Source organism: Corvus brachyrhynchos, unplaced genomic scaffold, assembly GCF_000691975.1.
Source record: "Corvus brachyrhynchos isolate BGI_N302 unplaced genomic scaffold, ASM69197v1 scaffold47, whole genome shotgun sequence".
NCBI lineage: Eukaryota > Metazoa > Chordata > Aves > Passeriformes > Corvidae > Corvus > Corvus brachyrhynchos.
In genome coordinates, this window is record NW_008239292.1 from 72,041 (window position 1) to 85,418 (window position 13,378).

The 13,378-nt window shown below is 41.2% G+C and overlaps 1 protein-coding gene across 1 annotated transcript in view; it reads left to right on the top strand.

Annotated features, from left to right (window-relative positions):
• Nucleotides 1-13,378, top strand: part of TANC2 (tetratricopeptide repeat, ankyrin repeat and coiled-coil containing 2) — a 164,910-nt gene that overhangs the window by 7,104 nt on the left and 144,428 nt on the right. Inside the window, exon 2 of the mRNA XM_017740549.1 lies at nucleotides 1,081-1,180. Within this exon, the coding sequence (XP_017596038.1) occupies nucleotides 1,114-1,180 (67 nt within the window). The 5' untranslated portion in view covers nucleotides 1,081-1,113. The remainder of the gene's footprint in view (nucleotides 1-1,080; nucleotides 1,181-13,378) is intronic.

Sequence of the window (13,378 nt, forward strand, 5' to 3'; positions counted from 1 at the left end):
GTTGCTGTCATCCCTGGGTGCTTACTGGGGCTTGGGATGTGTGTGCTCTGAGCTGCTGCCCTGGAATGCTGGTGTCTCTCAGTAAGTGAGTAAATCATATTAGAAGGACTTTCAGTGGCTTTAAATATACATATAAAGCTCTTTGAACTGGGCGTTACTGTGTTATTAGACTTGAAAGTATCAGAGAAATGTGAAGAAACGCAAGATGGCACTTACTGAGCATCCTCCAAGAGGAACCAAATATTGTTATAGGAAAAAAATTCATTATTTATTTCTACAAGATGAATATGTTACCTTGTAACTATGGAATATAATGTGTACAATAGGAAGAAAATTAGGATTTATTGTATGTACTGATCAAAGACTCTTTACAATTCTTTTGGTCTGGTTTGAGCTGCTTTTGTTGTAGGTGTTTTGATGCTTTACATGCTTTAATAAGTGGCTGTTCCCAGCACAGGCTGTCACTGTGCCTGGTGATCCCAGACACACTTTTATCTTCAGCAACAGACAACCTTTTTTTTCCCCCCCCGAGACATATACATAGCAAGGAAAATATAGGGATAATGTTTCTGTTTGATTTTTTGCATCAGTTACTCTGGGTTTGAGCGACTTGCCTCCTCATGACAATTTATTCAACTCGCAGGAGAATTTGACAGTCAACCAGCCCAGGAGCTGCAGAGCATCTGGAGTCGTGGTTGGTGTTGGCAGGATTGATTTTCTGAGCAACAGGAAGGGCAGCAGCTCCTTCTGATGGGTTTGGCTTTAATAGTGATGAGAAATGGAGGCAGTTTGCTAAATGCTCTGTCTTTCCCACTTCAGTGTGATGATAAATTATTTGATGAAATAGCTTGGTTCTACCAGCAGCACTGGAACTGTGTCGTCCTGGAAATAAAGACTGGATAACTGAAAGCAAACTGAATGGTAGGCTTTATATGGATGTTGTTAAGGAATTGTATTGGCAAAATAGTTTGTCATCATTTTACCCTGGTTTTAGCGCTTCTTTACCTCTTCTCTGTAATGGCTTCCTGTTGTCCAAACGGGAGTGTTGATTTTGGATGTCTGTTGTTCTGTTTTCCGCAGCTTTTGGAATAAACCACGTGGAACAGGATCGCCATGTTTCGAAACAGTCTCAAGATGCTTCTTACAGGAGGGAAGTCAAACCGCAAAAACAGGTCCAGCGGTAAGTAATCGTCAGCACCTCGTGCATGTGGAATACTGGCACTTTGGAAACAATTCCTTTTATGTGTGTTTTGGTCTTAGCAGGACTTTCTTCTTGTTAATGAACGGATGTACTAGTTGATGATCTTGTAGGCTACAAACATCATTATACTTCATTCTAATATTGTGCTGTACTTTTAATTTGAAACTATATGTATATTTAATTTAAAATGTATGTAAACCATCATCTGGTTTTATTTGGTGTGCTAAACAAACATCAAGGTTCACATTTCATTTATGGGAAGTTAGAAAGTTTTTTTTCTTCTCAAATGTCTGTGATAACTTGTGGCGGTGAAACCTGCTTTATTACGGACAAAACTTGAGACCAGCAGCAATTTCTTTTAAGCTTTTATTTTTAAACAGGAGGGAGGGAGAGGAATGGGAATAGTTGAAATTAAAGGAGAATTTAGTCATTGTTTATGTCCGTTTCGTTTTTCCACATCCCAGGAAAGGAGTTTACAGTTAGTATTGGTTCATGTGGCTTGGCCCGTTTCATCCATGACGGAGACTGGGGGAGATTGTAATTGTAAAACTGAACATTACAAAAATATTGATAGGCTTTAAAAACACTTTTATTAAAAAAAAAAAAAACTTATGTAGTTATTTCCAAAAATGGAGTGTTGGCAGGATAAGAGCTTTTAATTAGATCTTTCATTTTGAATTTTAAAGCCATCTGGCAGCACATTTTAAATATTTTGCGATACGGTGTCTATTTGTGCTTGTGCATCTGTGTTAATATGGGTCTTTATGTTATGGATGTTCACATGGATATTCGTTGGGAAACCACAGGTGAGGATGAGGAGACACAGTGGTGGGAAAGGCAGTGGGAAAATGGGCTGTTTTCCCTGGATTTAAGCAAGTTGTTCTGTATTTCTGCCAGAATTTGGCCATTTTTAGTACCTTCCTGCCCGTGGGGTATTTGGGGAAGGAGAGTTGTGGGGCTCTGCTGTGGGGGCGGCACTGATGCCTTAGGCCTTAGACATCAGTGGTCTCTTACTCCAGTGTCTGGGGTGTTGGTCCATCCTGAAGGCACTTGTCCTGGGAAGTTCAAGCGTGCATCGTGGTGTTGCACTTGGTGTGGGTCTCGAAGCAGGTAAATGTCTGTTTTGCAAAGATGCTGTAGGAATTCAGGCCTGAGGTGATGGCTGTTCATTGCTTTTATGAAGGAGATTTCCTTTCCATAGGAACTCCTCAGTCTCTTGTGGCAGTAGTGGTTAGTGTGAGGGAGGTACCTGCTTGAAAAAACTGGTTTGGAGAAGACCACGTGAGCAGATGGCTCCATCCTCTTGTGATTTGTGTCACATTTGCTGTTTGAAAGTACAAGTCCTTTGATGATACCTTTGGAAAACCGTACATGGACAAATCACCTTAGGTTGTGATTTCTGTACAAAGCCCTCTCTTTGTCAGATGTGCTGCTAACAGGCCCTAGTATTCCTTTTGGCTGATCTCCCGGAACCAGTATTAAGGATCTTGTATATGCCAAGCTCTGCAAATACGTGTTTCTTATTTTGTGAATGAAAAACGTCAGTTCTGAAGTACCGTGATTCAACAGTCTGTTTCTGGGCAAAGCAGAAGAAGAGGTTTTCTTATTCATATATTGAAAAATAATATGACAGAATTGAATTGATGAGGTTCTCTCTAATGCCTAGTGACTGTACTGTATGTTTAATGGAATTCTGACCTTGAAATAAGTTGCTTTAGTGAGAAATTCTCTTTGGCATTCTTCAGGGTGAGAGAGGAAACGGGAAAATGGGAGGATCAGGTTTGTTGTATTGTTTGTGACGAAGTGGCACACATCCCTGCATTGCAAAATAATTTTTCAGATAATTGTTAATCTGCCAGACTCTTACATGACACTAGATGAATTTGTCGCTGCCTAGATTTTTTTAAGGTAAATATATTTAAGTCTGTATTTCTTTGCAGCGCAGTAAGGAAAGAAAAACCAGCAAATCTTCTGGGTACATTTCTGTGTTGCATGCAGTATTGTAAGCCTGAAACTTGCTGTATTTATTTGCTTTGCCGTTCTGGCAAACTACAAATTTGATACTTTAAAAGCAGATTAAAAAGGAGAGAATTTACCTAATATACAAAAGGCATTTGTCACCCTGTCAGGTGACAGGATCTTGATGAATCCTCCCACCCCTGTGAATAAATCCCAGAACAGTTTGGGGTGGAAGAGAACTTAAATGTCTAGTCCATCCTCCTGCCATGGGCAGGGACACCTTCCACTAGCCCACGTTGCTCCAAGCCCTGTCCAACCCGACCTGGGACACTCCAGGGGTGGGGCAGCCACAGCTTCTCTGGGCATCCTGTGCCAGGCAAGTACTCTAAAGTCTGAGCATCTGAGGCATGTAATCCTTAGGGTCTGCTTTTCTCTTCTGAGTTAGTTAGGAATTACATCTTGCTTGTTCTTAACTATAAAATGCACAGTTTTTATCTGGAGCTTCCCGGCCAGGAGCCTGCCTGTCATTCAGAACATTTTTGGTGCAGGGTTTTTTAAAACCTCTTCTTCTTTCCTGATTCACAGAAGACCCAATTACTCCTCACTTCCAATGTATTTATAGGGCTTTTTGGAACCTGCCACTTTATATTTTAATTCCAGGACTGAAAGGGCCCATGTCAAATGCTCTTCTCCTTTGATTCCTGCCTTTTGAAGATAATGGGCGTTTCTGTGAAGGTCTCATTTCTGCTTGGCCAGATCTCTGTGCACTTTCTCATCTATCTGTTCTATTATGGAAGTCTAAGGATAACTTTTACCCCAGAAGAGTTTGAGAGTCACAATTGCTTTTTCAGTTTCAATTCTGAAAGAAATTGCTGAGTGATGAGATCCAGCTGGTGGGGTCCTGTAGATGTCGGGTAACTTAATTTAAGAAAGTGTTAGAAGTGAGGTATTAAAAGACCCATCATGTATTACGGTCCTGAATACTGATTGTATCCACATGTTCAAGGTATTCCATCCAAATAATAGTTTGGCTCGTGTTCTTCCACAAAGATGGCTGGTTTTTCATAAATCCATTTTTAAACAAGGCTTGAGTATGTTGACAAATCCTCTGACCACAGTAAAGTTTGTCCTTGAGTTTATTTAAGCACGAACTGACCTTTCAGGGAAGTTTGTGTTGCATTTATGTAATTCAGTGTTTTCCTTCTGGAGAAGGCAATGTATCGGGAAGATGTATATATACACAGGCATGCTCTTTGGTTCTTAGTATTCTGATTTATTTGATCAGAATGTGTCTTGTTCATGTACCAAATTCTCTTCCCAGATAAATACAAAATGTTTGGGCAATGAAGCTTCTGCTTCTCTCCTGCACTGCTGTTGTATTGTGAGGGAATTTTAGCAGGCTATATTAGAATAATATGTATTTGTTTACTTCTGATTCACAAATACCTCCTTTTTAAATAATAACACCACAGATGTTAACCTAACTTGCTTTATAGCTTAGAAATAAAACAGGTCTGTTCAGTCCTTTGCTGTGCTTAGAGTTTGTTTTATTGACTGACTCACCCATTGCACTGTTTAGCAGCCCATACTGGTTTATGCTCCTGTGTGAGCTCCGAGGGGAGCAGGGGTTCATCCAGCTCTGTCAGACAAGATTTTCACACGTGTGACCATCACCAACTCTAAGAACAAGTGCAGAGAGCCACAAGGTGCCCCCTGAGCCTCCTTTGCTCCAGGCTGAGTCCCCCCAGCTCCCTCAGCCGCTCCTGGTGCTCCGGCCCCTTCCCAGCTCCGTTCCCTCCCTGGCCATGGTCTTTTTTGGAGTGAGGGCCCCAGAGCGCAGGGCACAGGGCTCGTGTTTTGGATACATGGGGGATTTTGTGGCGTTTCTCCCATTTACTGACAGGTTAGTGATGAAATATTGGTGCTTTATTGGGGCTGAGCCAGCAGAGGGAGCAGGAGTTTTCCATCAAATCCCACCGAAATTCCTGTGCTGATGTGCAAAGGAGATAAAAGTTACATCTTCCCACATCAGGTGACCTTGTCTTCTCTTATTCAACGTAAAAAATGTATTTTCATATACAATTCAAAGAGAATGTACACACTATCTTCAAAAGGAAATAATACCAATTTAAGGGATTTGTTCAGCCAAACTGTTGGGAAAGTGGGATGTCCTTTCCAGAATGTCTGAGGAAACCTTAATGATTTGTGTATCTGTAACAGTTTAAAAATCCAGTCAAATCTTTTAAGAAAATAAGGTTTATGTCAGTGACTTCAGAAATTTCATCTGGAAAATCAGTAAGAAATCACTGAGATGTCTAATAACTTGGGGGTTCTCTGCTGGAAGAGGCCTGGCCCCAGGAACAAACTTGAATTCCTTCCCTTAAAACAGGATTTAAGCAAAATCGATAATCTTATCTGTTAAAATGGATTTTTGGATTTTATACAAGCAAACTAAAAGTAATGTTTCTCACAACTCTAGAAACTTACTAAGTATTGAATGTTTCTAAATAAATAAATGGTTTTAGAAATATTCAACACATGCATGTTGATTTTACCATTTTACCTGAGCGTGTTGAATATACAATATGGTTTTTTGTCATCAGAACTTGACCTTTTACAAAAATAAGTGACATCTTCATGTGCAGGAAAGAGAATTTAAATGGAGACAAGTCTAAGCTAAATATAGCATCAGAGAATCCCAGAAAGGTTTGGGTTGGAAGGAACTTTAAAACTCATCCTCTCCCAGCCCCTGCCATGGGCAGGGACACCTCCCGCTGTCCCAGGCTGCTCCCAGCCCCAATGTCCAGCCTGGCCTTGGGCACTGCCAGGGATCCAGGGGCAGCCCCAGCTGCTCTGGGCACCCTGTGCCAGGGCCTGCCCACACACTGCAGTTTCCTAAGTTCTCACAAGAAGGAAGGGATCTTATGGAGCAGGATATGAGGCTGAATACTGATTCTGTGCTCCTCGAGCAGAACACTTTTGGGTATTAAACAATTGTGTACTGCTTGGAGACGTTCCTGTGTTCACTCATTTAGTGTGGTAGGAGCATTCCCAGACAAAATGTAACAAACCCTACTGTAGTTAGTGTTTGTTAACCAGCTCCATTTTCATCACACTCTCCTCAGTATAATTAATCCCTGTTAATCTTGATATGCCTTAACTTAAATCTCCACCCAAGATGTGAGATTTTTCTATATCAAATTTTTCCCCAGTTCCTAAAGATAAATATTATTTCTATTCAGTGTTGCTTGTCCCTGGGAGTTGTTAATGCAGATTCTTGCAGTTGTTTGTTATATTGACAGATGTTGAATCCGTATTGCTCCATTTTAGGATTATCTTCCAGGTATGAGTAATATTTTTATTTTTGAGAGATTTTTATGATCAGCACTGTGTATGTGAAGTGACTGCTTTTCCAAGACGTGTGTTCCTCTTGGTTCACATAAAGCATTTCTTGGCTGCAGGAAGTACCTGTACCAGGTGTGAGGGATGACTCTGGAATTCTCTTTTTGGAGTTGCAGTTGCCCTTCCTTTTTCCTTTTTTTTCCCTTAAGGAAGAGTAAATGTCTATAACTTACTAATACTCTTAATGAAAAAATCATCTTTTCTTTGTGAGAGGATTGACTTGTAAGCTGCACCTTTTCAGGAGTTTCTCCTCTTCAGCCTCTTCTACTGCTTGCACAAACTTCTCAGCATGTCTGTGAGGGCTATTTTTTTTAGTATCAGTTATATTTTTAGATAAGTCATGGATAATTTTTGCTAAAGCTTCCATCTATAACTGACCTATTTGAAGGAATTGTGGAAATTTTTGCTGCAAGATCTTTCTGAAGTGGAAGGATTTATGTTTCCTTTTATATAATTTTCTTTTTGAGGATGAGATCAGTATAGAAACCGACCCATATTCTCTTAGATACAAAAACCCCTCAAAACCTAAGCAAGTTAGGGACATGATTTTATTAGCAGCTTTGATAAGGTGTCCAGATCTCACCAGAGCATACTCTTTGTCATCTGAATAGGTCTGAAAATCTTCTGTTAGGTGAATTTAGAATGATTATTAGCCATCACTTCACCTCTGAGACTCTGTTACTGATTTGCTGATAGACAAAACTAACCTGTTTAACTGGACCTTTGGACCATTCTTAGAGTAAGAAATAAAGAATTACCACAAGAATTAATAGTGCATTTAAATGGTTTATTCATCATATTGTTCTTGTCTGCTTTGTAGGATTGAGTCATCCACTTACTCTTCTTTTTTAAAGTATTCCTTGAAGTTGTTCGTGGTGAAATGCTCAAATCATTGAGGTGTCAACACTGTTTTATTCCAAGGCATAAAAAGGAGTGGAAGGTAATCTTGGTTTTGTTTCTGCCTTGTTCATTTAGAAATTTGAGATTTGAACTGCGTCTGTATTTTTAATTACTACATTACACGAACAAAACTTGTTTGAAAGTTTACAGCATTGCTGTGTTATTAAATGCAGACACCTAGAAAAGCTTCAGGAGATCATAGTGCTAAAACGTAAGAAAAATTAGAATTCTGGGTGTGTAACATCATAGCTGCCTTAGTCCTGTCTGGTGATCCCCGTGGCTGATAAATGATCCCGAGCTTGGAAGTGCCTTCTGAAAGCTGCCCTGCAGGTTAAAAGCCCACTCACACCTTATAGGGGAATATCCAGCTATTCCTTCTCTTCTCTTTATTGACAGTTAAATAAAGTTAAATAAAGCAAGAACTTAGTGTCACTGCATGTGCCCAAGACACATCCCTGTCCTTCCACGAGGCCTTTTGTCCCTATTGTTGCTCTTTGTACAATCATCACAATTTACCTCTTTCCTTGAGATACTCGGAGAGCAGATCGTCCCTTCAAATAGATGGGAAGTGGTGAAAATAGGACTTCTTGTTCTCTGAAGCAACTCAGGGGGACTGTGCTGTGTGTTCCTGCCCCTTCAGCCCTGCGCTGGAAAGGCTGGGACAGGGGAAGGGCAGGAGCTGCACCTGGAAGCACTTCAAGGAAATTAAGGCCCTGGGAGACAAAAATCAAATAAAACAGAGGCCAATTCTTAAGTACATAATGACAGCGAAACAGGCCATGTCATAATAATTTGCTTATTAGTTCAAGCCAGTTTTCTGAATTTTCTTTCTGTTTCCCTAAGACAAGTGTTTCCCATGCAAAGTGTTACAGCATGTTCAGTTGCAGAAAGGTACCACGTACGGACTCAGAGCTTTTGGTACTGTATTTTCTAAACCCACATTTAAACAAAACAAGGATGGCTCATTTAGTGATAGTGTGGGAGAAGCTTAAGCTGAAAGAGTCATTTTCATTTTACTAACAAATTGGTCCAATTTTTAGTTGGGATAAATAAATGCTTTGGATGTTGGCCATTTAAAAAAAGTATTTAAAAGTCCACAACCTCACTCGCACAGGCTGCGAAGTTGTGGCTGCCCCATTCCAGGAAGTATTCAAGGCCAGATTGGATGGGGTCTGAACAACCTCGTCTAGTGGAAGGTGTACCTGCCAGGGAGTGGAATGGGATGAGCTTTAAGGTCCCTTCCAACACAGACTACTTTATGATTCTATTCTATATTTTACTCTTGAAATGAATGTCTGTAACAGCTGAATGGCTCCCTCTGATTTCTGGGTTATCAGAAGAAGTCTCATTTTTTAAATTTTGCAGCTGCTTTCCAGCAGGTCTGTGTCAGAATTGTAATTAAGGTGGCTGTGGATGTTAACTTTCTCTATTGATGTGCTTAGGAATTTCTTGTTAGGTATGAACAAAAAAATTAATGGTTAGCAAGTTATCAGCACATTCTTGATATAAAATCTTATGACCTAACTAGTGTGGTTTCCTTGTTTATATAGAATTTAGCATATTTCCCTCCAGAGAGCTGGGGCACACTTGCCAAGGTGAGCTGTGATGGAAACACTGCCCAAATATGGAGGCTGGAGGCTTTTATAACTTGGAAACAGTTTTAGTAGAAAATCAATAACTAAAGGCTGAATTGTGTGTTTTGGCTGTGAGCTTCTTAGCTAAGGAGAGCAGATGGATGTGCCCCATGCGGAGTTCGGAGAGGATCTCTGAGCAGGAGACACCCGGTGCCAACACTGATACCCTTGTTGGCAGAAACCTGTGGGCTCATTGATGGCATTTGTTTTTCCCTAATGTGACATGGGAAGCTCTCTTGTGTCTCTCTGTCCAGCTGTATCATTGCTGTCTGTATTTTAATTACATAGATAGGGTGGTTTTAAAATTAATGAATGAAATACACCATATAATACCCAAATGTTACTAGCAACACAATCTTTTTTACTCCAGATATTTTTGTCATGAAGTCATCTTCCCACATCAAAATTTAAAAAAAGGAAGGGTTGGTGGGTTTGATTTACATACTCAGTATAGGTGTCTCTGGATAAAAGAGTCGCTTCATGTTAATAGAAACAAGGATGCTACTTTTTCTGTATGAAATAGGTGAGATTAATTGTACCCCAGATTAGAAATACCTGCCTTTTTCTAGTGACAAGTAACAGCTTTTGAGATGATGAAGGTACAGATCAGTGTCACTGATACCTGAACTTATTTAGGATTCATTCTGCTCCAGAATAACTCAGATGTTGGTGTGTATGATTTCTGATTTCCTATACATGCTAGGGAAAAACCCCCTTTGTACTTGTGTCTGAAATTCCTGGGCAGGAATGTCAACAGTGTCTCTTGTAGGAATAGAATTTAAGTTAATAAATTTATAATGACAAGGGTGTTTTCTTGCTCTGTTTTTGTACCAGCTGCCAACACAGTAGGATCTTAATTTCAGTTCAGGCTTCCAAGCACTGCAGCAATAAAAATAAACACAAACATACTTGCAGAGGCAAAGAATTCTTTTTTAATTCTGCAGTTCCTCTAAGAAGTATTTTTGGCCTCTGACCACTGGGTTGGTCGTTTAGTTGGTTTGGTTTTGGTTTTTTTCTGTGGATTTTCATAACTAATAAGCAATATGGGGAGTTAATGTAGGATATCCCACAGGAAGACAACGGACCTTTACAGTTTGAAGTCTATTTATCACTGAATTACATGGTGATTTGGGTTGGGAAGGGACCTTAAAGTTTGTCCAGTTCCACCCCCTGTGATGGGCAGGGCCGCCTTCCCCTATCCCAGGTTGCTTCAAGCCCCGTCCAACCTGGCCTTGGACACTGCCAGGGATGGGGCAGCCACAGCTGCTCTGGGCAGTCTTTTAGGAAGTGCATGCATTGTCATGCACAGTCCCAGCAAGGGTCCATGCTCTGCTCCTAAAAAGAGGAAGTTTTTGCCATAAAAATGTAGCAGGAAGAGGTGGAGGAAAAAAGCACCAGCTTTTGGAAGGTGCTGAGGCATTTTGGCATCGCATTCGCTGGGTGGTGCTTCCCTGGATCCGTCTTAGAGCTCCCTCGATGAACCAAACAAATTGCTGAGTCCTCCTCTGCCAATGACCTTCCTCGAAGACAGAGGAACTTGGACGATACATGGATGGACTTCAGTATGTTTATGAATTGCCAAAGCCTCTTAAGTCAAATTGCTATTTTTACTTCATTAATTAGGATGTTTCCATATTGCAACCAGTGCTGGTTTAACCCCAGACAGATGGCTCTCTCTGTGGGGAGCCTGACAGTGCCCAAATACCACATACCCTGTCGCTGATGAAAGTTTTACTTATGTTTGCATCCCTTTTCCATTACAAAACCTAAAAATTCTCAGCTTGCACTTTCAATAATTGAGCAGCTGCTGAGGCAAGACACTAAAGTAAAACATGGAGTAATTGGCCTGGAGTGACTTTGTGTGGCAAGGTTTGTTCACTTTGGTTTGTTACAAACAGATAGTAATTCTCAACACTGTTAGTTTAAGAAATTGCAATTTGTGAGGGACAGAGCAATGGGAAGGTGTTGGCTGTGGTGTGTTAGGAGAAGGGGAGAGCAAAGCCTAGAGCTGCTTCTGGAGAGACCCAGGGCTGATTCTTCTGCAGCTGTGGGATGTGGTGCCCGCCTGGCATCTGCTCCAGCATTTCCTGCTCTGCTGCCTTGAAGACGGTCTCAAAGGTGTCTGAGTTCAGACAGGAATAACCCTATAACCTGGGGGGTTTTTGTGTGTGTGAGATGTAGCTTAACATCTGTTAGTAATTTGAGCCATTAGTTTCTTCATTCTGGGATCATGTGGTTGGAAAATTTTAGTAGTTGTCTTTGGCACTGTGAGCAGTGTCCCCTCTCTCCGTTGAGGGGGGGAAAAGAAAGTGATTCCTTGCTGAAAATGAAACTGTTTTGTGGGATTCTTGTGGATCTTACAAGTAAATCCTTTATTTATTTGTTTTAACTTTGAGTTAATTTAGAAGGTCCTGCTCTAGTGGGCACAGTGGTTATGTAGGTCCCTTTGAGAGAATAAACGAATTGCTTTTGGGTTTTGCCACATGAAAATGAATTGCTGATTTGAATAGAGATACTAGGAAAAAAAATATATAGTGTATTTAGTGTATTTTCATAGAATCATGGAATGGCTTGGGTTGGAAGGGACCCTAAAGATCATTCTGCACCCCTGCCATGGGCAAGGACACCTTCCACAAGACGCAAGCCCTGTCCAACCTGACCTGGGACACTTCCAGGGATGGGGCAGCCACAGCTGCTCTGGGCAACCTGGGCCAGTTTTTACAGAAAATGAGTTGAGTTGCTCTGCCCGCTGACCTCACCTGGACACACGTGAAGGGCTTGCCAGCTCACAGCAACACCTTGTAGCGGGCACCTGCTGCACCAAGGAATGTCTGCAGTGGCTACTTCAAACTCAGGAGGCTGTTAAAGAAATGCTAAACCAACCGAAAGGACTAATTAGGCACCTGCTTACCAAAGAACTTGCTTTATCATGTTTTGTTCGGTATATGATGGATCTTGTGAAACCAGTTTAGAGACAGTTCTCTGCTGATTATTCCTTTAAAGTTCTGAAAGATTTTTGTCTTCTCAAAAGGCAGTCAAAATGTTGCCTCAACTTTGAGGTGTTTTCAAAGCAAAACCAGTTCTGTTGTTTCTTACAGGTGTACCCTGTGCTGGTTGGGGCTGATGCCAGGTTGTCCCCATGGGCAGGTTGTATTTGTTATCCCCCTTGATACCCGGGCTGACTGTTGGTGTGTGCTCTGCTCACAGTTCACAGCTTCCCCCTCTGTGTTCTTGCCATCAGTCACTGCAGGTGACTTCAGTTGCATCACGGGAATCAAAACATTCCCTTGGAAATGAGAAGTTTTCTTAGGCTGTAGACAAGCCCTTTTTTGTGGAATGCAGCTTGGGTGTCTGGGGCTGGGGCACTGGGTGATTTGGGCACTTTGCAGCCTGTGCTGTTGCTTCAATGCATTTGTGAAAACCTTTGTGTTTCCTTGTGCTGTATGGATTTACCTTTGGTCCACATTTCCTTATTGATTTGATCCATAAAAATAAGGGGAATAGCAGGTGCCTGAGGCTGAAGCGTTCCTTTCAGCTTGGGATGACGAGGGAAAGGTGAGTCATGCAGGTAACTTGTTCCTGGCAGCTCCTCATAAACAAGTCACAGAAGGATCAGAATTATGAAAAGTAAAGCCCCGAGTGACCTGGTCTAAATTGTGGTTGCTGTGAGTGGGAGGTGTTGGACCTGCTGAGCAGGGTCCCAGTGTAGGCTGCTCTGTGAGCCTCAGGCTCTGAGGTTGAGGACATACAGTTCTAAAATACTGCACTTAGAAAACAAATAAAAAACCCTTTGAGGTTAAAAAAAATATTAACAGCATGGCTTTCTAAATTCTGCTATATGTGACTCAAGTAGAGGGCAAATGGAGGCCTGTTCAAATCAAATTTTTTTTTTTTTTTGGCACCCTGAGTGTTTTCACTGTTTACAGACTGACATGGAGCTATAGAAAACGATTCAGGGATTGATTTGGTCTTGTACTACCAGGAGTAATAAGGAATCTGTAGACTGAACTGTGCAGCCAGTCAGTATCTCTCTGTCCTTTAATGGAGATGAATAAATATAATTGCTGGCCTCATAATGCCTGATGTCAATTAAGAAGAAAGGATTGGGTTTGGTTGTGTAACATACTGGAGTGTCCTGGCTAACCTAAATACAAGATGCAGCTATTGCAAAGACTTAATTTTCACTAATTGCTCGAGCAGCTGTGTGACTTTGCAAATGCAAGAAGAGTTAGGTGTAAAGACAATGCTATTTTTATGTAAAACCAGATCCACACCAACACTG